The 27,640-nt window shown below is 40.0% G+C and overlaps 1 protein-coding gene across 11 annotated transcripts in view; it reads right to left on the bottom strand.

Moving 5' to 3' along the window:
* ARID1B (AT-rich interaction domain 1B) overlaps positions 1-27,640 on the bottom strand; it is a 424,945-nt gene that overhangs the window by 299,015 nt on the left and 98,290 nt on the right. For all 11 annotated transcript variants that reach the window (XM_060419862.1, XM_042253667.2, XM_015097501.4 and 8 more), the window contains exon 3: positions 1,702-1,851. In XM_060419862.1, the coding sequence (XP_060275845.1) occupies positions 1,702-1,851 (150 nt within the window). The remainder of the gene's footprint in view (positions 1-1,701; positions 1,852-27,640) is intronic.

The following is a 27,640-nucleotide window of genomic DNA, read 5'->3' as shown; positions in this document are numbered from 1 at the left end:
TATGTGACTGGGTGGGGCAGCTTTAGCTGGTGAAGTGTGCTGTCATTGGTCCCCGGAATCTGGGAGGCTCCTTCTGTTAGGGACATCCCCAGCCAGCAGGAGGGAGAGGAGGGGCAGCCCATCATGGCCCCCAGGGTCCGACCTTACAGATATTAAATAACTAATTGCCATGTGGAAGAAGTCATCAGTGAATGCTTCATCAAGGAAGTAAATTTTGAACTTGGTTTTGGAAGGAAATGACAGGCACTCAGAATCCTTAACCAGTTTGGTTGTACAATCAGATTCATTTTAGCACAATGAAGTAAAATGACTAATGCAATATCTCTGTTGAGTCCTTCTTAAACTTTGATAACTTGACAAAACATTTTGCCTACAGAGAAGTTCAATAAGGCTCTGAAAGCCCATGAAAAAATCTTTAACTTTATATATTATAAACCCAGATACCAGAGCTCACTTAAAAAGAAATGGTATTTAAAAAAAAAAAAAAGAAATGGTATTATAAGGTTATTTAACTTTCCCGATTTTAATAAAAGAACAGACTAAATAACTTTGAAATAATGTACATTCCTACATCTATAAATTGCTTTAAATTTTGCAAATACATATGCAAAACACAAGATTCTATAGCCTCTTCAGTCTCAGCTGTTACACTGTTTTACTTAAAGCTATAAACTCTTTTTGGAACTCTTAAATAAAAATCACATGGAAAAAGCCTACAAAGAATCCAATAAAATACTTAAGAAATCAGCTGAATTTGTTAAAATTAAGCTTCATATATTTATATATTTTGCCTAGCATCAGCATTCACCCCAAGCTGTCTAGGAATCATTTTGAAGACTGAACAGTCAGTGCCACTGTCTTCCCCATCTTCATCACCCCCACCCACCAAAAAGAAAGAAGAGACGAAAACACAAAATGCAAAGTTACAATTTGATGCTTATGACTGAAAGTGCTACGAAAGTTCTATTTGAATTCAGAGTACAGGTCCTGAGTTCATTGATGCCTTTTAATATCTTCAGTGACAATCTCTAAAACAAGATCAAACTGAATCACTGTACCCAAAGCATGTGTACTATTTTTCAACAAATCATGTAAGCTGAAATATGCAGCCCAATAACCTCAAAGAGTATTTAATGAGGCTAATTTAAACTAGAAACTGTTTAACATACTCAAAGTACATGATTCCCTTTAGTATTTTAATATATTGTAATTGAAGTGATTATCTGTTTATAAACTAGTTTAAGAAGAATAATACTGCCAAAGGCAACAATGTTTTTGATACAGTAGCACTTACCATTAAAACAAATCAAAAGAAAGCTCAAGATAAAACACCATGTATGTGCCAACTAGCAAGATTAAATGATCAATAAAACCATTTTCCTCAATAAGCCTCAACAAAGTGACAGAGTACTTTCTTGTAAGATTTGGAATACACATGACAAAGAAGATGTAATGACTGACATTTTCTGCTGTCACTAACCGGTAATGTAAGAAGCTATTAAGCTTACTTATTCTTCCCACCCTTCAATCTCCAACATCCATTCATAAACAAACAGTTTAGGATATAGTTCTACATTTTCTCAAAACTTCATTTTTCCCCACTGAGAACAGATATTCTCTAAATGGGACAGGAAGATGTCTCAGAACCCAGGGTGGCCTTTGGACACAGGACAGAGGCCTGGGGACGAGGAATGCGCTCACCTGCTGAGGCTGGTACCTCTGCTGGGACTGGGAGGGCAGATATGGCGCCTGCGGGGGAAGGTGCTGAGGCTGCGGCTGCTGGTTGTAGTAAGGCTGCTGGCCCTGCTGGCAGTAACCACTCACACCCTGCTGTCCGTACTGAGGTGGCATCTGTCAAGAGTCAAGACGGGCAAGTGAGAGAAAGTCTAAACATGCAATTCAATAAAATCAAATATGGTTTCGATTCAGCAATGTGAAGTGGGTTCTTTGCTAAGCAACTGAATTCAAATTTTTAACATTCTCTCCATTAGATTAATCAGCCTACTGCCTTCTCCTCACATACTATCAATGAAGACAAAAGATAATTTAACTCTGCTTTAAAAAATACTTTATCAGATATCAAATACTGATAATTTCACAAAAATCCAGAGGGGGTAAGAAGCTCCGAATACTGACATCAAAAAAATTGCTTCTGCCAAGAAAGTCAGAGAAAGATTATATTAATCCATTCTTGTGCAATACACAAATGAAAATGAACTCCAGTTCAAGATCCCTTACTAATATTTTGTAGGATGCTTGTGATTTGGGTACACATTTGTTTCAAGGAAGGTCAGAATGCCTCAATTACATTTTAGCAAATATCAGTTAATATTAGCAATTCCATTTACTATTTTTGCTAAAAAGAATCAACACTGCTTTACAATAAAATGAAACTATTTAGAAAACGATACTGTGTATATCAAACAATGTAACTATCAATATGAGAAAGATATTCATAGCTATATAAGAATAGTATTTTCCTAGTTGATAAACAGTCAATGATGTAAAGTGTCAAAGTGTTAGTTACTCAGTTGTATCCGACTCTTTGTGACCCCATGGACTACAGACCTCCAGGCTCCTATGTCCATGGAGTTTTCCAGGCAAGAATACTGGAGTGGGTTGCAATTCCCTTCTCCAGGGGATCTTCCCTACCCAAGGATGGAATAATTCTTTTCCATCTGAGCTACCAGGGAAGCACTTAGAGGGAAATACCCAAGATATGGACAGAATGACCTAAAATGGTTCTTCTCCATTTCTAGTTACATGAATCTAAAAAATATTGAAACTGTTCAAGGAAAAGTTCTTCCTCATGCAATAAATACACCATTGATGATATTTTCTGATGTTCTATCAAATCAGAAATCTATCGACACATTTTTTTCCCTAACTGAGAGAAAGAATAGGAGAGGAAAAGAAAAACAAGATATCAAAAAGGCAAAAAGCACTCCTGGGATGAGAATAGTGAAGTCACTGTTAATACCACAATATAGTTCATTTGAGAAATCCAAGAACTTCAACCTCATAAGCCTATATACTTCTAAGAATTAAGTCATCAGTTCCAGATATACACTTAAAAAACAAATTGACTACAGGATATTGAATGAGAGGGAAAAAGAGTAAGGAATACATTAAACACTTTGCCTCTAAGACCAATTAGCACAGTAATTTTTAACATGTACTATGAAGTAAAAAGAAAAAATTGCAATAATAAAGTTCATACACCTTTTGACCTGATCTAGATTATTTTCAAACTTCTAGCAATGGTGACAAAACATTTGGCCACAACGACTTACAAATGCTTCTCATCACACAGATCCTAAGTTACTAGAACAGACAAGTTTGTATTGAAAACCATTCAACAGCACAGTTGAATTCTTTGCTTTTATTTATTTTACAGCTTGATGTCTCATAATGAATGTATGTCCCTGCCATAAGCCAAGCCAAAGAATTTCCATAAAATACAACTCCACATGCTAGAATACCATATACTACCACAACACATATCCTTTCGTTCAACACCCATATGTTTGATTTGATATCTAATACTATATTTCACACGAGCATCTTTGCAGTTTGATTTGAAGCAGTTAGGGTAACACTTTGCCAGTGTTAAAATGACTGTAAAGCTCAGTCAACACAGCCAGCAACTCCCCTATGAATTGCACTTTAATATGTTGACTTTCTGGTTTACAGAAACCCTTACACACAATATGGAAGTGTTGTTTCAGGGCAGGGGCTGGGGGTCCTCTATTTTCTAAGCAAGACAAAGAGAGGACATATTGCAGGAGTCTCCTAACACTATGAGCAGCCATGAGCTTACTACATTCTTTAACCACCTATCCCAACTCTGAAAAGCGTGGAAGCAAGGCAGATGCAGGTGAGGCAGGTAGAATGGGTGGGGATGTAAGCAATTCCCAATGGATCCGCAGCAACAATCTGCTGATTCCAATAAACGTCAGGGGGAAAACCATCAAAAGCACCTGCCTGGGAGATGTTGTTGCTCTTTTCCTCAATTAAAAATCTACTTGTTCTCCTTTTAGATACACTGTCTCATTATGTGGTACTGACTGACTGGCATCTAACCCTCTGAGAGCCTGGATAACTTGTTAAACGGTACTGGTGGGCTATAAGACCTGGGGCCTAGAGCCAAGCAACTGCATGTGGCCCACTGTCCCTGCATGGGAGCCACAACCTAAGAGAGACAACTAAAATGCTCATTTACCTACAGAATTTCTGTATTAGAAATTTATGAAACCTAAAACCAAGTCGCCCTATACGTTAGTTGTGTGAATATTATCAATCACACAATGATATCTGTCTTACATCTCCATTTGCAAAATGGGGCTCCCTCTTCTATTGATTACCATTAATATTATAACCAGCAATATTATAATTCTACCTGGAATTCCACACATATTCTATTATTATTCATTAAACTACAAGTTGTAGAGCTATCTCTAACTACTAATTATTAACCGTTACCTTTAAAAACCAATTTCTAAATATAATACCTCAATTGTCAGGAACTAATGTCTCAATTTTTTAATAATCAATAATGTTTTTGCTTTAAATCAATTTAGATGTAGGTCTTTCAAAAATCTATTAGATGCTTTTCTGACATTTTAAACCAAACAATCATTATTCAGTTCAGTTCAGCTGCTCAGTCGTGTCCGACTCTTTGCAAGCCCATGAATCACAGCACACCAGGCCTCCCTGTCCATCACCAACTCCCAAAGTTCACTCAGACTCACATCCATTGAGTCCGTGATGCCATCCAGTCATCTCATCCTCTGTCGTCCCCTTCTCCTCCTGCCCCTAATCCCTCCCAGCATCAGAGTCTTTTCCAATGACTCAACTCTTCGTATGAGGTGGCCAAAGTCCTGGAGTTTCAGCTTTAGCATCAGTCCTTCCAAAGAAATCCCAGGGTTGATCTCCTTCAGAATGGACTGGTTGGATCTCCTTGCAGTCCAAGGGACTCTCAAGAGTCTTCTTTAACACCACACTTCAAAAGCATCAATTCTTCGGTGCTCTGCCTTCTTCATAGTCCAACTCTCACATCCATACATGACCACTGGAAAAACCACAGCCTTGACTAGATGGAGCTTTGTTGGCAAAGTAATGTCTCTGCTTTTGAATATGCTATCTAGGTTGGTCATAACTTTCCTTCCAAGGAGTAAGCGTCTTTTAATTTCATGGCTGCGGTCACCATCTGCAGTGATTTTGGAGCCCCAAAAAATAAAGTCTGACACTGTTTCCACTGTTTCCCCATCTATTTCTAATGAAGTGACGGGACCAGATGCCATGATCTTTGTTTTCTGAATATTGAGCTTTAAACCAACTTGTTCACTCTCCACTTTCACTTTCATCAAGAGGCTTTTTTAGTTCCTCTTCACTTTCTGCCATAAGGGTGGTGTTATCTGCATAGCTGAGCTTATTGATATTTCTCCTGGGAATCTTGATTCCAGCTTGTGCTTCCTCCAGCCCAGCATTTCTCATGATGTTCTCTGCATATAATTTAAATAAGCAGGGTGATAATATACAGCCTTGACGTACTCCTCTTCCTATTTGGAACCAGTCTGTTGTTCCATGTCCAGTTCTAACTGTTGCTTCCTGACCTGCATATAGGTTTCTCAAGAGTCAGGTCAGGTGGTCTGGTATTCCCATCTCTTTCAGAATTTTCCACAGTTTATTGTGATCCACACAGTCAAAAGGTTTTGGCATAGTCAATAAAGCAGAAATAGATGTTTTTCTGGAACTCTCTTGCTTCTTCCATGATCCAGAGGATGTTGGCAATTTGATCTCTGGTTCCTCTGCCTTTTCTAAAATCAGCTTGAACATCTGGAAGTTCACAGTTCACATATTGCTGAAGCCTGGCTTGGAGAATTTTGAGCATTACTTTACTAGCATGTGAGATGAGTGCAATTGTGCGGTAGTTTGAACATTCTGTGGCATTGCCTTTCTTTGGGATAGGAATGTAAATTGACCTTTTCCAGTCCCGTGGCCACTGCTGAGTTTTCATTATTAAGAAACAAATTGAAGAACAGAGATGTTAAGACAATGGATGCCCCAGAGCCAACTCCAAAAGTTCTCTGATCAAAGCTCAGAATAACTCTGGCCCCACACTGCTGGCTTCTCACATGCCATCAAGGCATTCAGCCACTGCTTGTCACTCTGACCTACATCCTTAACAGACTCTGCCGAGGACAGAGAAACCTACTATACTACACTGTCATGAAGGCCTGAAGGACCAGTGCATGAGGGAAGTATATTTTACTGTCTCAAGTTTTGTGAAATCAATTTTGGCTACTGTGAGTCTTTATTTTTCTCTTACTTCATGAAAAAGCTGGCTTAAAGCTCAACATTGAAAAACCTAAGATCATGGTGTCCAGTCCCATCACTTCATCGCAAACAGATGGGAAATAGTGAAAGCAGTGACAGATTTTATTTTCTTGGGCTCCAAAATCACTGTGGACAATGACTAAAACATGCTTTCTCCTTGGAAGGAAAGCTCTGACAAACCTGGACAGCGTATTAAAAAGCAAGACATCACTTTGGCAACATAGGTCTGTCTAGTCAAAGTGATAGTTTTTCCAATAGTGATGTATGGATGTGAGAGCCGAACCATAAAGAACTCCAAGTGCCAAAGAATTGATGCTTTCAAACTGTGGTGCTGGAGAAGACTCTTGAGAGTCTCCTGGACTGTAAGGAGATCAAACCAGTCAATGCTAAAGGAAATCAACCCTGAACATTCTTTGGAAGGACTGATACTGAAGGTGAAGATCCAATAGTTTGGCCACCTGATATGAAGAGCCAACTGACTGGAAAGGACGCTGATGCTGGGAAAGGTTGACAACAGACAGAGAAGGGGATGACAGAGGATGAGATGGTTGGATGGTATCACTGACTCAATGGCATGAGTTTGAACAAATTCTGGGAAATAATGAAGGACAGGGAAGTCTGGCGTGCCGCAGTCCATGGGGTTGAAACGAGTTAGATACGACTTAGCAACTTAACAACAATGAAGATTACTGAACTGTTGGATTCAAGTGAAATTTAACCAAGAGTTACTGAGTTTCAGGAACTGCGTACTGAAAATTGAGGATACAAAGCACTTCTGTCTCAGATGCCATTCCTTCCCTGACCTGCCTAAACCACCATCATTCTCATGCCATTTCTGATTCTATTTTACCAGAGGGGGGAGATTATTAGATTTAGTCAGTTGACCTTTGACATGTTTCTGTTTCTACCGTTTGTCTTCATCACTTCACTACACACTCCTATATCCGTGGTATGCCTCCTGGAAGAGGGCCTACCACTCAATAAAGGGTTGTTGGATGAATAAATGAATGTCGTTCAATGGATTATTAAATAAAGTTAATATTGTATACAATTTTAAACTAAGGATGGAAAACATTGTAAAACCGCAATCACTTGTATCATCCAAGCCTTTGATACACATATGCTCAACCTAATCTAACAGACAAACACCCCAAACCTCATACTGACAGCAGCGGAGTAGCCTTGACCGTTACCAGTATAGCATTGCTGCTGCTGCTAAGTCGCTTCAGTCGTGTCCGACTCTGTGTGACCCCGTAGATGGCAGCCCACCAGGCTCCCCCATCCCTGGGATTCTCCAGGGGAGAACACTGGAGTGGGTTGCCATTTCCTTCTCCAATGCAGGAAAGTGAAAAGTGAAAGTGAAGTCGCTCAGCCGCGTCCGACTCTTTGCGACCCCATGGACTGCAGCCTACCAGGCTCCTCCGTCCATGGGATTCTACAGGCAAGAGTACTGGAGTGGGGTGCCATTGCCTTCTCCAAGTATGGCATTACCACCCAGGAAATGTACTGGATATTTATCACTAAACTAAACCAAAAGGAAATCTCCAGAAAATGCCTATGATGTCTATTTGTTATTTAAAGATAAGAAAAACAAAAATTTCTCTCATTTCTAAATAAAGAGGATTTTGAAGTGGAACATGAGTACACGATCATGCATGCTCAGTCGTGCCTGACTCTTTGCAATCCTGTGGACTGCAGCCCACCAGGCTCCTCTGTCTATGGGATTTTCCAGTCAAGAATATTGGAGTGGGTTGTCATTTCCTTTTCCAGCAATGTGTACATACACAGTAACAAAGTTATCCTAATTTTCAAAGAAATGTGAATGCTTCCAAACAGTATTAGAGAGGGAAAGTATAGCTAAAAATCATTCATTTACCGTAAGTATTTGTTTTAGGAAACTACTCTGATAAAGGATATGATTAGTAACTTTCAAATCTCTGTATCATGTTAAATGTGCAGAATTCCAGGCTCCATTTTTCATTTTACTTTTTACTCTGAACTCTGTTCATCCTTCAAAACTGAAGAAATAATAAGGTTTATATTCTCATCCTCTTCCTTCCTAAAGAAGTCTGATAAAAGGGTCACCCCAATAAGTTTCAAGGTGCACTTCCCTAAGACCTAGCAATTCACTTTGTAAATACACCCCCATGAAACACTCCCATGTGTCCCAATAAGGATATTACATTGGACACTATTTACAAGTGCCAGAAAGAAGACATAATCTAATTCCAGCACAGTAGGTACATGAGAAAAATAGATTTTGCTATAGTCATACATGGAATTCTAATCATAAAGTGCACATTTTAGAGGCATCAGGTAGATTTACACCATTGTGCAACCATCACAACTACCCATCTCCAGAACTTCGCCATCCCAAAATGAAATTCTATTTCCATTAAACGGTAACTCCACTTGGGCTTCTCTAGTGGTTCAAACAGTAAAGAATCTGCCTGCAATGCAGAAGACCTGGGTTTGATCCCTGGGTCAGGAAATGCCCCAGAGGAGATAATGGCTGCCCACTCCAATAGTCTTACTTGGAAAATCCCATGAACAGAGAAGCCTGGCAGGCTACAGGCCACTGAGGTCACAGAGTTGGATACTACTGAGTGACTAGCACTTTCACTTTCAAGGTTCACCTATGTTATAGCATGTATCAGAATTTCATTCCTTTTTAAGGTTAAAAAATATTCCATTTTTAAATGCAAACAGTATTTTGTTTATCACGTCATCCATCATGGACACTGTGTTAGTTGCTCAGTCATGTCTGACTCTTTGCAACCCCACGGACTACAGCCCGCCAGGGACCTCTGCCCATGGGATTCTCCAAGCAAGAATACTGGAGTGGGTTGCCATTCCCTTCTCCAGGGGATCTTCCGGATGCAGGGATCGAACCTAGGTCTCCTGCATTGCAGGCAGATTCTTTACCATCTGAGCCACCAGGGAAGCCTCAAGGATAAAATAAAAGGGTTCAATACTAAAAGGGTTGTTCTATCTTTTGATTCCTGTGAATAGTTCAGTTCAGTTGCTTAGTAGTGTCCGACTCTTTGCAACCCCATGGACTGCAGCACATTAGGCTTCTCTGTCCATCACCAACTCCCAGAGCTTACTCAAACTCACGTCCATCAAGTCAGTGATGCCATCCAACCATCTCATCCTCTGTCGTCCCCTTCTCCACCCACCTTCAATCTTTCCCAGCATCAGGGGCTTTTCTAGTGAGTCAGTTCTTCGCATCAGGTGGCCAACGTTTTGGAGTTTCAGCTTTGGTATCAGCCTTTCCAATGAGTATTCAAGACTGATTTCCCTTAGGATAGACTGGTCGGATCTCCGTGCAGTCCAAGAGATTCTCAAGAGTCTTCTCCAACACCACAGTTCAAAACCATCAATTCTCGGTGCTCTAGCTTTATTTAAAGTCCAACTCTCACATCCATACATGACTACTGGAAAAATCATAGCTTCGACTAAACGGACCTTTGTTGGCAAAGTAACGTCTCTGCTTTTTAATATGCTGTCTAGGTTGTGAATAGTATTGCTTATAAGTATAAGCATTGTAAGTACTGCTTATAGTAGTAATAGTATTATGAATAGTACTGCTATGAAAATAGGCATCCAATTTATCTGTTCAAGCTTTTACTTTCACTTCTTTTACCCAGCCCAGAAGTAGAATTGCTAGATTGGTATTGTAGTACTGGAAAACACTCTTGAGAGTCTCGTGGACTTCAAGGAGATCAAACGAGTCAATCCTAAAGGAAATCAACCCTCAAATATCCATTGGAAGGAATGCTGCTGAAGCTAAAGCTCAATACTTTGGCTACCTGATGTGAAGAGCCAGCTCACTGCAAAGACCCGGAGGCTGGGAAATATTGAGGGCGGAAGAAAAGAGGGCAACATAGAACAAAATGGTTGGACAGGATCACCAACTCAACTGGCATGAATCTGAACAAACTTCAGGAGATGGTAAAGGACAGGGAAGCCTGGTGTGCTGCAGTCCATGGGATCTCAAAGAGTCGGACACAACTTATCAACTAAACACTAACAACAACAATAGTAGTTCTATGTTTAATTTTTTGAGAAATTGTCATACTGTTTTGTATAGCAGAATACCATTTTAAAATTCCTGCCAGCAGTGCACAAGGGTTCTAATTTCTCCACATCCATGACAACACCTGCTCTTTTGTTTTTGTAATAGCCATCCTAATGGGTGTGAAGTGGTATCACACTCATTACAGGTTTGCTTTTCATTTCCCTAATGATTAGCAATGCTAAGCATTCTTCCCAAGTTTATCAGGTATTTGTTTAATCTCTTGGAAAACTATATTCAAGACTTCCACCCATTTTTTAAATTGGGTTTTTAGTTTTTTTGTTGTTGTGTGGTAGGAATACTTTATATATTCTGGATATTAATCCCACAAATGATACATGATTTCCAGATAGTCTCACCTCTTCTGAGTGCTGCCTTTTTGTTCTCATGATAGTGTGCTTTCATGCACAGAAGTTTTTAATTTTGATGTACTTCAATTTATCTTTTCTTTTGTTTCCTGTGCATGTGGTTTCATGTCCAATAAATCACTGCCAAATTTAAAGTCATAAAGCTTTCCCCTATGTTTTCTTCTTAGAATTTTACAGCTTTAGCTCTCATGTTTTTAGGTTTGACCCATTTTGAGTTAATTTCTATACACAGTGTAAGGTAAGGGTCCAACTTCAGGAAAAACTTATTTATAGTGTTAGTAGTCACAACAGTGGTTATGGGATAAAGGGACTAGCTAGAAAGAGGGATGAGCAAACTCCTGAAAGGAACAAAAATATTCTGTACCTGAACTGGTCTGGTAGGTTCAAAGTTGTACATTATTTGTCAAAACCCATCAAATCATACACTTAAGATTTGAGCATTTCATTGTATGTATATCTTTAAAATATGTACATACACTTACTAGCAAAGAAGGTATCCAAAGTTTGTCAAACTTTTGACTTCACATTTTTTATAATGTATTTATGTCAAACCACTTCTGCTTTACTTACGCCTAGATGTAAATTTCCTATTTGATAATAAAAGAATAACTATTCTGAGATGCTTAACAGGGAGTTTTCATATTTTCAGTTTACATAATTCTCACCAACTCGATGAACATGAGTTTGAGCACACTCTGGGAGCTGGTGATGGACAGGGAAGCCTGGTGTGCTGCGGGCCATGGGGTCACAAAGAGTCAAACACAACTGAGCAACTAAACTGAAAATACTACATAGCAATTAATACTGAAATAATCACATTGAGTATGTAAATTCAAATATTTAATAAAAGTCGCAATATATATGGGCTTCCCAGGTGGCTCAGTGATAAGAATCCTCCTGCTAATGCAGGAGACGATGGAGATGGGAACACGATCTCTGGGTCAGGAAGATCCCCTTGAGGAGGAAATGGCAATCTGCTCCAGTATTGTTGCCAGGATAATCCCATGGACAGAGGAGCCCGGCGGACTACAGCCCATGGGGTCACAAAGACTTGGACACAACTGAGCATGTACTGCCTGCACAATGCACAATATATAGAAACAGTATCTCTTTAACTCAGAATTCTGCTTTTGAGAATTTTACCTTAAGGAAAAAATATAAAACAAGTATGCAAAGATATGTGCAGCAAAAAGGTCACCACAGCCCTATGACAGCACCCCCACTCAAGAGCGCAACAGCCTAAATGGTTAAATATACATTAAGAGAGGCTGGTATAAAGGAGGAGGGTAATGATATTTTATTCAATGAAATATCACAGAATCATTAAAATGAATGAATCTAATTATACATATTATGTGTTGAATAGGAAGAAAGCATGTCCGTGGATTACTGGGGAGGGACTTAAGGGGTAGCAGGCTACAAAACCATATACGTGCATGCGTGTGTGATTCACTCCTGTCTCATTCTGGGATCCTATGGACTGTAGCCCTCCAGGCTCCTCTGTCCATGGGTTTTTCAAGGAAGAATTCTGGAATGAGCTGCCATTTCCTACTCCATACATACATTTTTTTAAATATGAAAATCTGTATATGAGTGGTAAGTATAGCATTAATAGCCCAGAAGTATATACATCAAATGTTATGCATCATTTCCTAAGCCAACTCTGAGTTTTTCATGAATCTAGAACTAAATGCAATTTCTTTTGGATTAATTACTGCTGTCTTTCTAAGAATTATCAGAAAAGTATATTATTATAATAATTTATACTTAATAGCAGATAGCCTCTTAATTTTTGTTTTTGACCATAAATTTGAATTCATCCAGGCAAATTCTACAAAAAAGCAAAGCAAAAAGCAGAGGAAAAATCATGAGCTCATAGCAGCTACATTTTAGTCATCACTGTGGCAAATTCTACTGGCTTCCAATTTCACAGAAAGAGTAAATGCTATTTTTCATACGAAAAGACAGACTGAAAAGTCCCCACAGCAAGGAATTTAGATGCTGAGTCTATGTGTGTCTGAACAAATTGCAAGAGAAAATTTTATTATGTCAACATGTCCAATCAAAAATAATGTGTTAGAAGGTAATAAAGTTTACAAGGTCAAAATCCTACAAATGCTCCACAATCTACCTACAGTCCTTTAAGCTAAGTTCCCAACTGGGACTTTTAAACAATTTAGGTGCTTTTAAAATTCACTTTCTTATTATAAAAAGAAAACTAAATCTTGTCCTTAAGCTTGCTTGGTGGGGGTGGGGGGAACTCCACAATTCCTGAAATTACTCCTTCATGTTTGAAAACTGAGAAACAATCAACAAATGTACACAGACTATTTACTGTTATGTACTTTACACTAAAGCTGTAAGTTCCTTCAGATTTCGTCCAGTTTCCCTTGAGTAACAGAAAAAAAGACAACGCGGGGTTGGAAGAGTGGGCAGAGCAGTCCAGGGTCAAACAGTGCCTAAACTCCAGCAGAACAGGCTTAGTGACCAATCACACAAAGGAGCTGGTTACACAGCTCCCGTTGCTATGGAGCCCACTTCCATTTCTGTCCATGCCCTTGTTCCTAACAGATAACTTTCGGACCATAAACACTGCTGTTGTTTAACAGGCTGAAAGATAACCAATGTATCTGAGCTGCTTTAGCCCACTCCCTTAGTGTAAAAAAATTTTTTCTACTTCATATCAGAAAATAAATTTACTTTTTGGTTTGTGAAACTAAATTGAAAAGTTCTCATTTGTTATCAGCAATAGCTCTTCTCATGATAAATTCTGTTTTCTAAAGCTTCCTTATCAGGTACACACAATATAAGATTATAAATAGTGAGAATAATATACATGTAATCTCACTTGGATTTTCTTTGTAATTATTAATTACCTATGAAATTTCACTGCTTATTCTAAGTCCAACTGCTCTATATTTAGCCAATCGCAGCTCAAGTGAATATTAGGTCAGACCAACGTTTTGGAGAGTGAATTCGTGGCTGTGGGAACTAGTGGCAGTGCCTCTCATGACCTCAATTTCCAGAAGTCAGAGGTATGTCCTCAACAGCCTTTATTTCCTCTCCATAATCACTATTCTATTATCCACAAATTTATTTATACTCTTCTTAAATTAATTTATATTTCTAGTCCAGGCTACCTCTTGAGGGTAACAAGTTCTGGAACATTATTATCCATTTTGTAAAGTGCTACATCCTTCAGTTTTCATAAAATGAACTCCAAGCTTCAAGGAGTGTCCGCTGTCCACTAATGCTAGTACCTGGAACTTGATTAACAAATGTATGGTCAGTCAATGCCAACCAACGCCTTCAAATCTCCTTGATCAGAGATTCCTTGTCAACTGCTTCCTGCCCTCAAGTCCCTTGATTATTTTCATTGCCTCATCTAAATTGCTTTCACTGTTAGCCTTCACCATGGAACAGCAGCTAAAATAGCACAAATGATTCCAAAGGCACAGCAAGCATGGCTGTACACAAAAGTAAAGTCACTTTTGTATTTACTTTTAAAAAGAAACCTCTACTACAAATTTTGTATTCTCTTCTACCTCTTAACTACAGACACTTTCACCTTTCTTTCCAGGTCAGCCAATTCGAGGAGATTTTGTTTAAGCATTCATAAAATGCAGGCATTCACTGGCAGTAAAATGCTCCTCTCATTTACAACCAGTGTTGAAATACAGTCTTACTGTACACAAAATTAACACACAAGTGTATAATTGTAGTTTTATGCTCAAGTGCCTTAATCATGCACTTTAAACACTTTCTTCCCAAGGATTCATCGAGGGCATTTGATATCACAGATTTATGAGGTCTACTGTGCGATTCTTTGACAAAACAGAAGCATAACAAAAAATTTGTGGCCTCAGAGAGAAAGTAGTATGCAAAGTACAAGATGATAAATCTCATTCTAAACATTTTAGCTTAAAAAAAGATCATATTTCCAACTCATATGAATGGGTAAGGGGTCAACCTAAAAGATTAATTCAGACTCCTTATTCTTGAAGCAAACAGAATCCGCATACCAAAACAAGTGGTCTCATCTTTCATAAATCATCATGGGGAGAAAAATTCACCTATGAGTCTATACGCCTTACTAATATAAATAGTAATAATGGCAGGAAAAAAATTTAATAGTAAAAGGAGCCTTGCTCATTTCTAATGCAGAAGCTTTGACAATTAGCTTATCAGTATTTATTTACATTTAAAACAAAATAAAAAGTAAGTATTTTCCATACCAAACACATGTAGTCATTTTTAAATCAGAGAATCAGAACTATGGAAATTCATCGGCATGGCTTGCATAAAGGCCGACTTCTCCAGAGCTCACAGTATGCACAGAAAGAAAAGAAGGGCCCTGAAAGCCATCTGTAGTAATAAATAGGTCAACTCTGCTAACAGAAGCAACATTTTCCTAGAAAACACCACTTAAAAATAATTTTAAAGAAAAGAAGGAAGGAAAGAGGGAGGGCAAAAGAAGAGGCCTGAGCTGTCTCACAGGACCTCAGGTGTCTCCATTCAGTAAAGCACTTAACCTAGAAAACAGACACGTGATGTTGTTTATTTAGTAATGAATATATCTCACTGAAAAGCAAACTGGAGTTTCCATCTTTCTTGTCATATTACTGGCCAAACTGCAACAGGTAGTTCTGAATTGGTGACCATAATCTTTGAGTGGTTTCAATTCTTTAAAAAATATATAAAGAGATTACAAAATCAAAAGTCAAAACAGTACAGCAGGACCTCACACACACATTCCAACAGCAGGGTTTTCTAACAAGACTTTAAGTGTGAGGCTACAGTATGTTCATGTTTTTAAAAACCACCACTTGGTCCACACGCACACGGTGAGAATACTATTTACTAGGTAAAAATGGAAAAACTCGGCAGTGCAACTGATGAGAACTATCTATAGCTTCTTGCCTAGCTGCCCTTCTGGCCAGAGATTTCTATTTTCATAAAGCAGAAAAGAGGAGCCAAGAGCTTTGCCACTTTCCCATATAAACCCAGCTGCCAAAACGGATGTGCCAAAGGGGAATTTCAGAGAATTTTAAAGAGATAACCTCTGCTGAAGCTGCAATGTCAACTCTGTAACCGCATGACTGGAACATGTGCAGTGAATGCTAGATTGAAAGGACTGTTCTACTGGAGATAACCATGGAGCAGGGGAAATAGAGAAAACAGGGATTTACCAGAATCAGACTAGAATTTTAAAACAGCAAATGGAGAGACAAGCAGCTGGCATCTTCTGTGGACGGGAGCATGATGTGGGGGAGCATGAGGAGAGAGACGATTCACAGCAGGCCCTTTCTGCCTTCAGGATTTTATGCCACCCATTTAAATTCTGTGTGTGTGTGTGTGTGTACACGTATTTAAATTCCGTGTGTGTGTGTGTGATTTTTTTTCAAGAGTCAATGTGACTGTATTTTTCCAAGAGTCTAAGGTTTATCTTTTGAGGGTGAGGGGGTTAGTTGTTTTATATATCCTTTCTATATTTTTTCCTCTCCTGCTCCCCTGCAAAAACCAGAGAGGGAAGGAGGGAGGAAAGGAATGATTTTAGTAACTGAGTTCATAAAAACGTGAGTACATAACCACCAAGCCCCTCAAGAATGGACATCTAAAAAACACTATTATGTTAAAATGTGATCCTTTAAAAACATACAGTGTTCTATATCTTTTAAAGGAGAAACTTGTACTCATTAATCTATCCACCCTCAAATGTAAATGATGTATATGGTAAAAATGTATGAATGGAGAAAAATAACAGTAATGGTAACTCAGAAGGGTAAGACGGACTTCTCTACATAACACGGCCAAAACCCAAACCTGGCTTCCTCTGAGACTTCAGTAGACTGAAGGATCTAAGAATAGACAGTCCCAGGGGACGAACCAGTATGGGGACCTTGACCGGCATTCTCCCCGAGTAGAGGCGCCGACACTGACTCGGAGAGGAGACAGCTGCAGGCTTTGTCCTGTGCTACCCAGAGACAGAACAGGCTTCAAACAACCATTAACTAGCTGGCCACTTTTTGCCCTGACTTTCAGAATGAACTCATAACAAATAATGAGGATTGCAAATAAAGGAGTCCTTCTACACTGGGAGATGTTTCTACTACTTATTCATCCTCTCTAAAACATCAGTGATATCTTTCCTGAACCTCATGTGCAAAGGTAAGACTAGAGGAAATGTATATGCACATTAGTGGTTGAAAAACGGACTCCTTGCATTTTATTCCCTGGATCATAGTCTGAGATGGGTTGGGTGAAGAGGGCCGGTAGAAATGCTGAGAAACACAGGCAACACACACAGTCACATATTTGGATCATTAAGCTACTGTTTTAAGCTGAAAATATACATCCATCTCCCCATCCTCAGAAGGCTAAGCCTAATTACACTTTATTGTAAATTACTTTATCATGCACTATTAGAACTGGTAGGGATTTCAGAGATCACTGGTTCAACCCTCTCCTTCTTAGATCAAGAAGCTAGAGTCAAGGGTTAGGAAACCTGCACAATTTTACCCAGCTACAGTCACAAATAAAAACTATGCTCTCTACGCACACCCCTCCCCAACCAGGGCTCATTCCACTCTCCCAGGACGGCCAGTCATTGAATGGAAAGAGTGGGGAGCAAGTATGTAAGGGAAGCATGGAGGATGCTCAGGCTGGGAGAGGAAGAACAAAGGACACTCCAAAGATCTTCTCTGTTCCAGCAAAGAGAAGTGTAAGAATAGACAAGGATACTGGGGAGCCCAAACAACATTGGAGAAGCAGCTGGAGTGGGAAGGGGTTGAAAAAAGGAAAACAGGTGAGCAAAAACAATTGTTAAAAATGAGAAATGTACACAAAATGTTTTTTAAGTTTTAACTGCTGAAATCAGAAAGTATTAAGACATAAAACTTCTACCAACACATATATACTCAAGGCAAAAGGGAGGAAGGGGGCAGCTTTTTGTGGTGAGTCATTTGGCACATAAATTTAACCCATATGATAAACTTGTGATACTAGATAATGTTAATAATTTAAAGAGAAGTTTCATTATGAGGCTGAGACAGCATGAGGAAATGATGCTTAAGATAAAAATATCAAAGCCCTTCAAATATAAATATATTTCAAAGCAAATGTTTATATAAAAAGAGAAAAATCATTTAATTATTTCCCTTGAGGTCTGCAATTTTTTAATTTCATCAGATGGAACACATGTGCCAAAGATTCCCAAAAGATTGGTCAGGAAAAAATATAGGATGTTGACATTTAAAAATCATTAACAGAAAGACACTTGGGGGTGGACAGAGGAAGATTTACTTAAAGTAGAATTTTCAACAAATTAAATGTTTGACTTCTTCCTCTACCGTCTCCTCTATTTATATTTTATGATTTATTTTAAATCATTAAAGTAGACATTTTAACCTATTCAGTTCTGAAACACAGCAAATGATCAAAATTATAATTATCCCCCAACAAAACTATACTTGAACATGGATGTGTTCTCAGACTATCCATTCCAAGCACTTTTGCAGGGAAGTCAGAAGACTGGGGTAACACAAAAGTTGTTTAACTATTTTGCTAAAACATGAAGGGGTACAAAATAATCATACCAAAATACAGCCCTTCAGTCCAATGGCAAATAAAGATACGTGGGCTACAACATTTCTCATTTGACAGCAGGCTAATTCTACTTTAACTATTAAAAAATCAATTTATTATATTACCTTCAAAAGGAAAAAGATAGAATTCAAACAGTATACCACAATAATTTTCACTTTAATAAATCTTTTAAAGTTTTCTTTCAAGAATGTTGTTTATAAGACCAGTGGAATGCCATCAGAGTAGCAAGAAAACACTGCGGTCAGGAAGTCTCCCCAATATCAAGACCAAGAATGAGGCATTAGTGAAAAATGGTCATTTTCTAACCAGAGATGTTAATCACACTTGACAACTAACAATCACTTACAACTTATAGCTATTTCTTACTGCCAGAGAAAAGAAGTAACAGCACTAGTATCTGGTCATTTGGTGTCTCCTAAAACCTCTTTCCACTGTCCTCCACTCCCCACACTGGTGGGACTCTGATCACCCCATATGTCCAGGACACACCCACTGTGAGGGTCTGGGTGCTGAAAAAGTCCTAATCCCCCTGAACGAAACCTGCAGAGGAGCCTCCAGGTGGAGCCTTCAGTGAAGGCTCCTTTGGGGCTTTGTCAGGACATGGGCTGCTGCCCTGACCACACCCTGTCTTGGATCCATGGGACAGGCAAGAGACCTGCCCTGCAACTGGTAAATCAGTTAACTGTGCTTTTGATTTTCCATCAAGCTGCCCTGTGAATAGGCCATATTCTAATTCTATTTTGTCTCAACTACAAAAAAAAAAAAAAAACTTAAAAATTTCCATTAGAAAGAAAAGGAGGTGAGGAATCAAAGGAGCTAAAAATACTGAAGGTTATCAGACCAATGGCTTTCAAATGTTTTGATTCCAAATCAAAAGAAGAATTATGTTTTAGATCACAACCTTGAACACATATGACATCCTTACTATACTGTGATGCATTCATATTTTTTCATATTCAAATCTCTTTAAAAAAATTTCTGGCTGCAGCTTAATATACATTGCTTTCATAGCCACACTAATAGATCACAATGAATAGTTTTTAAAAACACTGCATTCAAGGATGATTTTTCAGAGTCTCTCAGAGCAAGCTGTTCCAAGCGATAGTATATCAGAATAAATCAGTGTCCATGGATATTGGTTCCTCAAGTTCCTCTTCCCTTACCTGCAGGGCCACTGATACACAATGCACTGCCAGAGAAACAATTACTGCTGATCTGAGCAGGCTGAACAGCTGAACAGTTCAACAGGAGATAACCAGCAAACAGAGAGAAGGCACACTACAACAGAGCAAGGTAACAACCCACCAGCAGTGTCTACTGCTCAGAGAGGAAGAGACAGCAACTCCTGGAAGGAATTAGGAGTCACAGCAAGAATGGGTGAAGAAGAGAAAGGAAGCCAGAGCAGGTAAGTGTCCTGAGCAGAGACTCGGGAGAAGGAGAGCATGCAATGGTGAGCAAGAGGCAAGTACCAGAGATGGTACACAGCTCTCTTACAGCTGGAGGGAAGAAATGAGATTACAAGTACAGGATGAACTGAATTCCAGAAGAGGCAAAGCAAGGACAATGAGACAGGAGTAAAATTATAAATATAAAGAGTATAGAGAAAGAGCTATGACTTCTTTTTTTAAATATTTATTTGGCTGCTCTGGGTCTTAGGTGCATCACGCAAGATCTTTTAGTTGCGACATGTGAACTCTTACTTGCAGCATGTGGGATCTAGCTCCCTGATCAAGGGTTGAACCTGAGCCCCCTGCACTGGGAGCGCAGAGTCTTAGTCACTGGACCACCACAGAAGTCCCAGCTATGACTTCTTTTGATTTCCACATAGATCCCAAAAGAAGAAAAGTAAAACCTCATAGGGACAAGGCAATATATCTATTCGGGGGCGGGGAAGCAAGGAAGACCTTCACTGTGGAAATCCTGACCACCATGTCCCTGGGACAATTCTGAGGCTCCCTAGCAGTGAGTTCTTCATCAGATTCATATGAATATTTGCACAAATAATCTCTCTGGGGGAAACACTTGGAAAAAAAATTATAACTATGACTGCCTAAAATTTGCAATGATGCTACTAAGAAGAATAAGGACAATTAACATGTAATTTAAAAAGCAAATGCTCACAAGAAAGACTATCTCATTATAGGTAGAAAGGCAGTGGGCAAGAATGCTCTAAGAACAGGGAACCTGACGGTGTCTCACAAATGTACCCTGACCAACTGACACTGGGAAGCAAAAGAAGCTGAAGGCAGTTTTATTCATTGAGTTTGTAACTTTAGAAAATACGGAAATTAAGCTATGGAACTCTCTCTCTCTTCACTTTCCTTGTGCTCTTTTACCATACATAACCTTATTTTGTTCTCTACCCTGAGGCCTCCATGTGAAATTCCCTATACCACAAATTATAGCATACAGCTTATTAGTGTCTTTTCTCCAAAACAATTTACTACAGTAACTACCAGAAAGATGTCACTGTAAAAACTGTTCACTGTTATCAGCTAGTTTAGTTCAGTCACTCAGTCGTGTCCAACTCTTTGCAACCCCAAGGACAGCAGCACACCAGGCTTCCCTGTCCATCACCAACTCCTGGAGCCTACTCAAACTCATGTCCACCGAGTCAGAGTTAGTTGGCTATCAGCTAACCACTCCCCAAATTCATGACAGTATCAATACTTCATATGTACATACACAGTGCTCCCAAACTTCTTTCACACTGATGATCTCATTCAACTCTGTGATAATTCAATGAAAAAGGGCAGAGTTACTCTTCTTTCACAGAGAGCCTTCTCTATGAAGGGTCTAAGAGTAGACGGTCAATTGGCGACAGAATCAGTGATAGCTGTCTGGGCTCCTGATTCAAACAGACTGCAGTACTGAAAGAGAAAGCTATGGCAAGGCACCCTTAGAGTTGGTACGTGTATCTCTGCTTTGTTTTCCCAAATGGATCTCCAACTTTTCTATACATTCCATTATATCACATGTATTGATTCAACATTTTATTGAGCAATAATAGAGTATCAAAGAATCACCTGAGGTGCTATAGAAGATAGAAATATGAGTATTACAAAATCCCTGCATGTAGCAGCTTACAAACAGAAGGGAGAAATAACATACGTTTACAATTCAGAATAAAAAAGATTTTGAGCAATAACAAAAGGACAGCAGAAAAGGAAGCAGGTAGTTTTCATTGGAAGAGTTGGGGAGACAGGTTCCAGAGCTTCAGGAAATGCTGTTCAGATCAGAAGTATTGGTCCCAGGCCTGGACAGAGGACTTGACTCTCAATTGGCAAGAGAAGAGAAAAAAGAGGATTCTCTTGTTGAGTAACAGAAACCCAGTTGGCAAAGAAGGGAAACACTAAGGGAATGAGGCATAAACAGTTCAGTGCAGTGTGAGGTCATGATAGAGAGGATTTCTGATTAATTCCCAGGCCACACTACGTACACAGCAGAAGCTTAAACAAACAAACAACTCCCCCCCCCCCAAAAAAAAGCACTGGCTGTATGAATGGTTGACTCTGTAATAAATGAGTACATTCCATTTTAAAACATAAACATGAGTTACCACCCAAGATAATGAGTTATAGTTAACTCTTAAGTATCAACTGCAACTTGCCCTTGGGAACATTTTCAGTGCATTACGGCTTTCCCCCTTACCACACACACCTTCAGGATGTTTCCTCACACACTGGCCAAGAACACATCTTTTTCATGGTAACCCAAATAAGCCACTGGTAAGGAGGTATAATTTCTGCTCTCTGAAATCAAATATTGCATTCCAAAACCATGCAGTAATTTTTAAATACCTACCATTTAGAAATTATTTCTATAACTGCTCCCCTTTAATCAACATGAACAAACACTAAGCATGCCCCAATGGGTACCACTTAGACTAAAATTTCAATAATGGGTGATGAAAGGAGTCAATACTGAGATACAGGAACCCATGCACTCCTCAGACTCCCTGAAAAGTGACTGACACAAAGTTGAAGACAATACGTCACCCGTGAACACACTGAGAGAAAGACCATGAATATGGTATGGGTGATACTACATACATACGTATTTGTTTATTTGAAAAATGAGACTACTAAAAACCTAATTTCTTCCAGTTTGTTTTGGCATATTATGAATTTCAAATCTGATATCCAAAATTTCAAGTACCACATATCAAACCTTCATCTGGGTCCACACAAGCAACTGGAGGATTACCCTGGTACTCAGTAACTAAAGTCAGCTTGCTGAAGTTAGGAGGGCCCACAGACAGGCTGTTCCAGACCTCTCAGCCAAGGTGAGGGTTGCAGGGGAGGAGAAAGTTGTGTGGCTGGGGGTTAGGGGTGGCTCGCTTGGGCCCAGTGACAAGACTGGCAGAGCTGTAGAAATTCCAGCAGGCCCAGGGGAGCACACGGCAACAGAGCAGCTGCACAGATACACAACCTCCTGTATTCCAAAGCCCTTCTAACCTCCACCAAGCCTACAACACTTTCTCTACCAAGGTTCCAAATCCTTCTCTTTGGCCTTTTTGTCTACATTAGAAAAAACAACTAGACAAACTGTTGTCAAAGTAATATGTTTCCTACACAAAATTAACACCATCTACCAAAAGCCATCTTTTGTCTTTGTCTCCTTATATTCATTATTGTAAGATCCATAACAGAAGAAACATCAAAAGTTTGTAAAAACAACCTGACTGTATGCATCCTTGTTTATACCCTTTAGGACCTAGATAGAAAATGTTGAAAAACATAGGTAGTGGTGAATACATTATATTTGAAATAACTCAAGACATATTACTGAAGAACTAATGAACAGGTGACATGTAGAAAATCAGTCTTCCATTGTTTTCTTCTGTGAAGAATCTGTGGATTTGTATTACATATTAAGCATTTATATTTGGTTTGTTTTGTAGCTAAAATATGAACAACTGAGTAGAGTATTGAAATATTCAATGTGCTGGTGTTTGTAGTTTTGATAAATCCCACTGCTGGCAATGGAGTCTTGCCAGAAAAATTTGATTTCTACTCCAAAAGGATGAGAGACTTCCCTGGTGGCTCAGACAGTAAAGCGTCTGCCTACAACGTGGGAGACCTGGGTTCGATCCCTGGGTCGGGAAGATCCTCTGGAGAAGGAAATGGCAACCCACTCCAGTATTCTTGCCTGGAAAATCCCATGGATGCAAGAGCCTGGTGGGCTACAGTCCATGGGGTCACAAAGAGTCGGACACAACTGAGCGACTTCACCTCACCAAAAGCCATCAGTATTTTTCTTATGCAAATTGTATATAACATATTTATTAAAAACTTATAAAATTTTCTTATTCAATATGAAGCATTATATTTGACAACTTAAACACTACACCAACTTATCAACTTTCCTGTGAAGGCTTCAAAGGGCGCTTCTGTCTCTAACACAGCCACACGACACACAATCACCTAACAGGCTCCCCGGGTGTCTCTTTCTCCTTCATGATCAGGAGTCCAGTTTCTGCCCGCTCCTTTCTCCCTCTTGTCATATCCGTCTTCCCCTCTGACTCTCCCAACTAATGACAGAGTGATTCTTTGCTTTATGATGCCCCGCTCCCCTGAAAATGTATTTCTTCTAACTCCTAGACTCATGCTCCCACCCTCCTCGCCCTTCCGCACCAGTGACCTGGCGCTCTCTCATCACCCGGCCCCCACCTCACACCTCAAATACACCAGGGAGGGCGAGGGGAGGATGTGGGCTCCTAGAAGAACAGATTTCTAAAACCTTCCTGCGTTTGGAAGAGTTCTTCTACTGTGGCAACACTCAGCCATCTACCGATGCAGAGGGGGATTGAGATTTTTGCTGTTTGTCTTTGTTTTGTTTTCCTTCCATCATTATGAAAGAGTTTACTCTCAGTTTTCCCTGCAAGATATGAGAGATCCCTAGTCTAAAACACTGAATACTAGGCTTAGCACATGCATCTATGCCCCAGCTTGTGTATATATGCATGTATCAAGATTATATCTTAACTCACAGCAAGAAGCAACATTATACTTTATAAAAAATAGTAAGACACAAAACCTGCTGCCCCTATTACATAAAAATTATCTAATATTCTTAAAATTATGAATTTAAGAAGTGTTCAATAAAAGCAGAAGTGTTTAATATGATATGGGGGAAAAAAATCAACATAAACACTTCTCATACTACTTGTGTTGAGGTAATTTATTTCCAAAACCTATTTCCCAATGTTATAATCCTTTTAAGTGCTAATCTACCTGGCTTCTACAGTAATCTACAAATGTGAAACAACTAACAAATGTGAAACAAAAAACAATTCACAGAAAGGAAAAAAGTACGAGGGCTTAAACAACTATACTCTCATTTTCCAGAGGGAGAGGTGTGGAGCTCGGTCACAAAAGGGCTTGTAAATTCTACTGGTTTAATGAACAGATAGTTTTCCTAATTGTTATTGCTGTACTCCACAGCCTAGTAACTGCCAGGCCAATGCCAAAGTCCAGGTTGCATTTGAATGACATATGGCTTCAGTCAACCAGAGAGATGTTGCAACACTGAACAATACAAGCAGACAGAACATGAAGACCTAGCGCCAAACTGGCCTTCGCAGAACCAGATTCGCATGTGCACAACACTGTCCTGGGAAGAGGTTGCGTGCTGAGTGTGGATGTTGTGAAGACACTTTCCTGAGCCCCGACAAGCACTGCACCAGGGCTCTGGGACTTGTAGGCTGGTGCAGTGGAAACAGGCTGCATGGACTCTGGAGTGGCAGGCACAAGGTCAAGCTCCAGTTCAGCCTGAACAGCTACAAGTTCTTTGTCAGACTGTACTACTTCTTTGCCCACCAGGTTCCTCATAAAACAGTATTATTACAATACTCCCTCCACCTCACTGAATGGCATGCTGACATGGAAACTTTCTGAATGAAAGCTTCCTAAACCACTATGTAAACAACCACATGATAACACATATCCCACCAGTAAAAACTTCCAGAAGTGCGTCTAGTCCACGTGGCGGAACAGCAGTGTGGTGACACTTGCCCACCCATTTGGCTACCCAGGCTATGGACACTTCTAGTATCTGAATAGTTCCTTACTGGCTGTGATAGGATGTCATGATTTCAAGTAAGAAATACATGTTTGGTCTGTGTCCCCATTTCTGGCACTGAGCTCCAAAAACCCTTGAAATCTCTTAAGTATTGAGAGCCTGCATGGGTACTCAGTAGTTAAGTCATGTCCAGTTCTTTTGCAACCCTATCAGCTATAGCCCAGCAGGTTCTTCTGTCCATGGAATTTTCCAAGCAAGAATACCAGAGTGGGTTGCCATTTCCTCCTCCAGGGCATCTTCCCGACCCAGGGATGGAACCTATGTCTCCTGCACTGGCAGATGGATTCTTTACCACTGCACCACCTGGGAAGCTAATTGAGAGCCTAGGAGGTGTCTTTTGTTAGGGTTTTGAAAAATCACCTACGGCTGGGGAATGGCTGCCAAGAGAACCAACCAAGCGATTATAGGGTTGAACCTTTCAGTCCTACCCCTTGATTCCTAAGGAGGGGGACAGTGGCTGGAAGTTGCATCAGTCGCCAAGGACCAATGATTTAATCAATCATGCTTATGTAATGAAGCCTCCATAAAACTTGAAAGGACAGATTCAGAGAGCTCCCAGGTGGTTGAACACACAGAGGTGCTGGGAGAATGGAGCACTCAAGACAGTGGGTGCCCCGCCCCTTCCCGCTCACCTACTCACATCTTCCATCTGGCCGTTGCTGAATTACATCTTTTATAACAAACCAGTAATCTAGTAACTGAAATGCTTCTCTGATTTATGTGAGCCACTCTAGCAAATTAATGGAACCCAAGGAAAGGGCTGCTGAAACTTCTGGATCTGTAATTTGGATCTGTGACTGTCATCCGAAGTAGGGGATGGGGGCTGTACTGTTCCCAGGTAGTGGTAAAGAATCTGCCTGCCAATGCAGGGGCTGCAGGAGATGTGGGTTCAAACCCTGGGTTGGGAAGATCTCCTAAAGGAGGAAATGGCAACCCACTCCAGTATTCTTGCCCGGGAAATTCCATGGGGAGAGGAGCCTGGTGGGCTACAGTCCATGGGGCTGCAAAGAGTCGGACACAACTGAGCAACTGAGTGTGCATGCACATCACACGTGCATGTTACCAAGCGACCAACAGGGGTGATGATGGAGGACAAGCTGTGGTGCCACTTACTGAGTGACTGTGAATGCCGTCTGTCCTCATGACCCAAGCCTGTCATCATCCTCATAGTGTGGTAGGGACCCATGTGCCTTCCCTTCTTGTGAGCCCAGTTTTTCAACTTTCCTGGCTATTCTGCGGCTTCCCACTAGCCTGCCAACATTTCCTTTTCTGGTTGGAATAGGCCAAACTAAGTTTCTTGCTTACAACCAAGAATTCTGGCTGACAGAAGCAATTTCTGAAACGGGAGAAAAAGATAAGTAGCAAAACTAAAGGAGAACTTCAAAATGTGTAGCACAGCACAACAAAAAGAGAAGATGTTAACGTGATATACAGCTGTCATGATACACATGATGATGGGTAGTCTCTTGATCAAGTCAAAAGCAGGAAAAGAACCACGTCATGCAACTAGTCAAAAGTCAAGAATGCAGTGATGTGAGAAGCTCCACATGTAATGAGACTTCAGAAGTAGGCAGTTCTAATATATGTGAAGATCACAGGTTAAGAAGTAGATGCGTTCAATATAAATCAATAATTTTAACATAGGGAAAGAAGTTTAATTAAAATATACATTGCCTAAATGTTGTTGGGGGCCAGTGAGCAAGGAAGACTTCACTTGCAGAGAAAGTGACAACTAAAGCAAACAGGGAAGGGGGATGCAGAATGGGTAACTTCAAACAGGAATAATCGTGGGAAAAAAGCATGGTACATACTCAAACTACAAACTTCAGTGGACTGATGTGAGACACAGGAGAGAGGACACTGGGAGAAGATAAGGCAGGAAAGTTCATCAGGGCCATGCCAACAGACTGCTGCTGCTAAGTCGCTTCAGTCGTGTCCAATTCTGTGTGACCCCATAGATGGCAGCCCACCAGGCTCCCCCATCCCTGGAATTCTCCAGGCAAGAACACTGGAATGGGTTGCCATTTCCTGCTCCAATGCATGAAAGTGAAAAGTGAAAGGGAAGTCGCTCAGTCGTGTCCGATTCTTCACGACCCCATGGACTGTAGCCTACCAGGCTCCTCCGTCCACGGAAGTTTCCAGGCAAGAGTACTGGAGTAGGTTGCCA

The sequence above is a fragment of the Ovis aries genome, chromosome 8, assembly GCF_016772045.2.
Source record: "Ovis aries strain OAR_USU_Benz2616 breed Rambouillet chromosome 8, ARS-UI_Ramb_v3.0, whole genome shotgun sequence".
In the NCBI taxonomy this organism is placed as follows: domain Eukaryota; kingdom Metazoa; phylum Chordata; class Mammalia; order Artiodactyla; family Bovidae; genus Ovis; species Ovis aries.
This window is presented reverse-complemented; position numbering and strand designations above follow the sequence as displayed.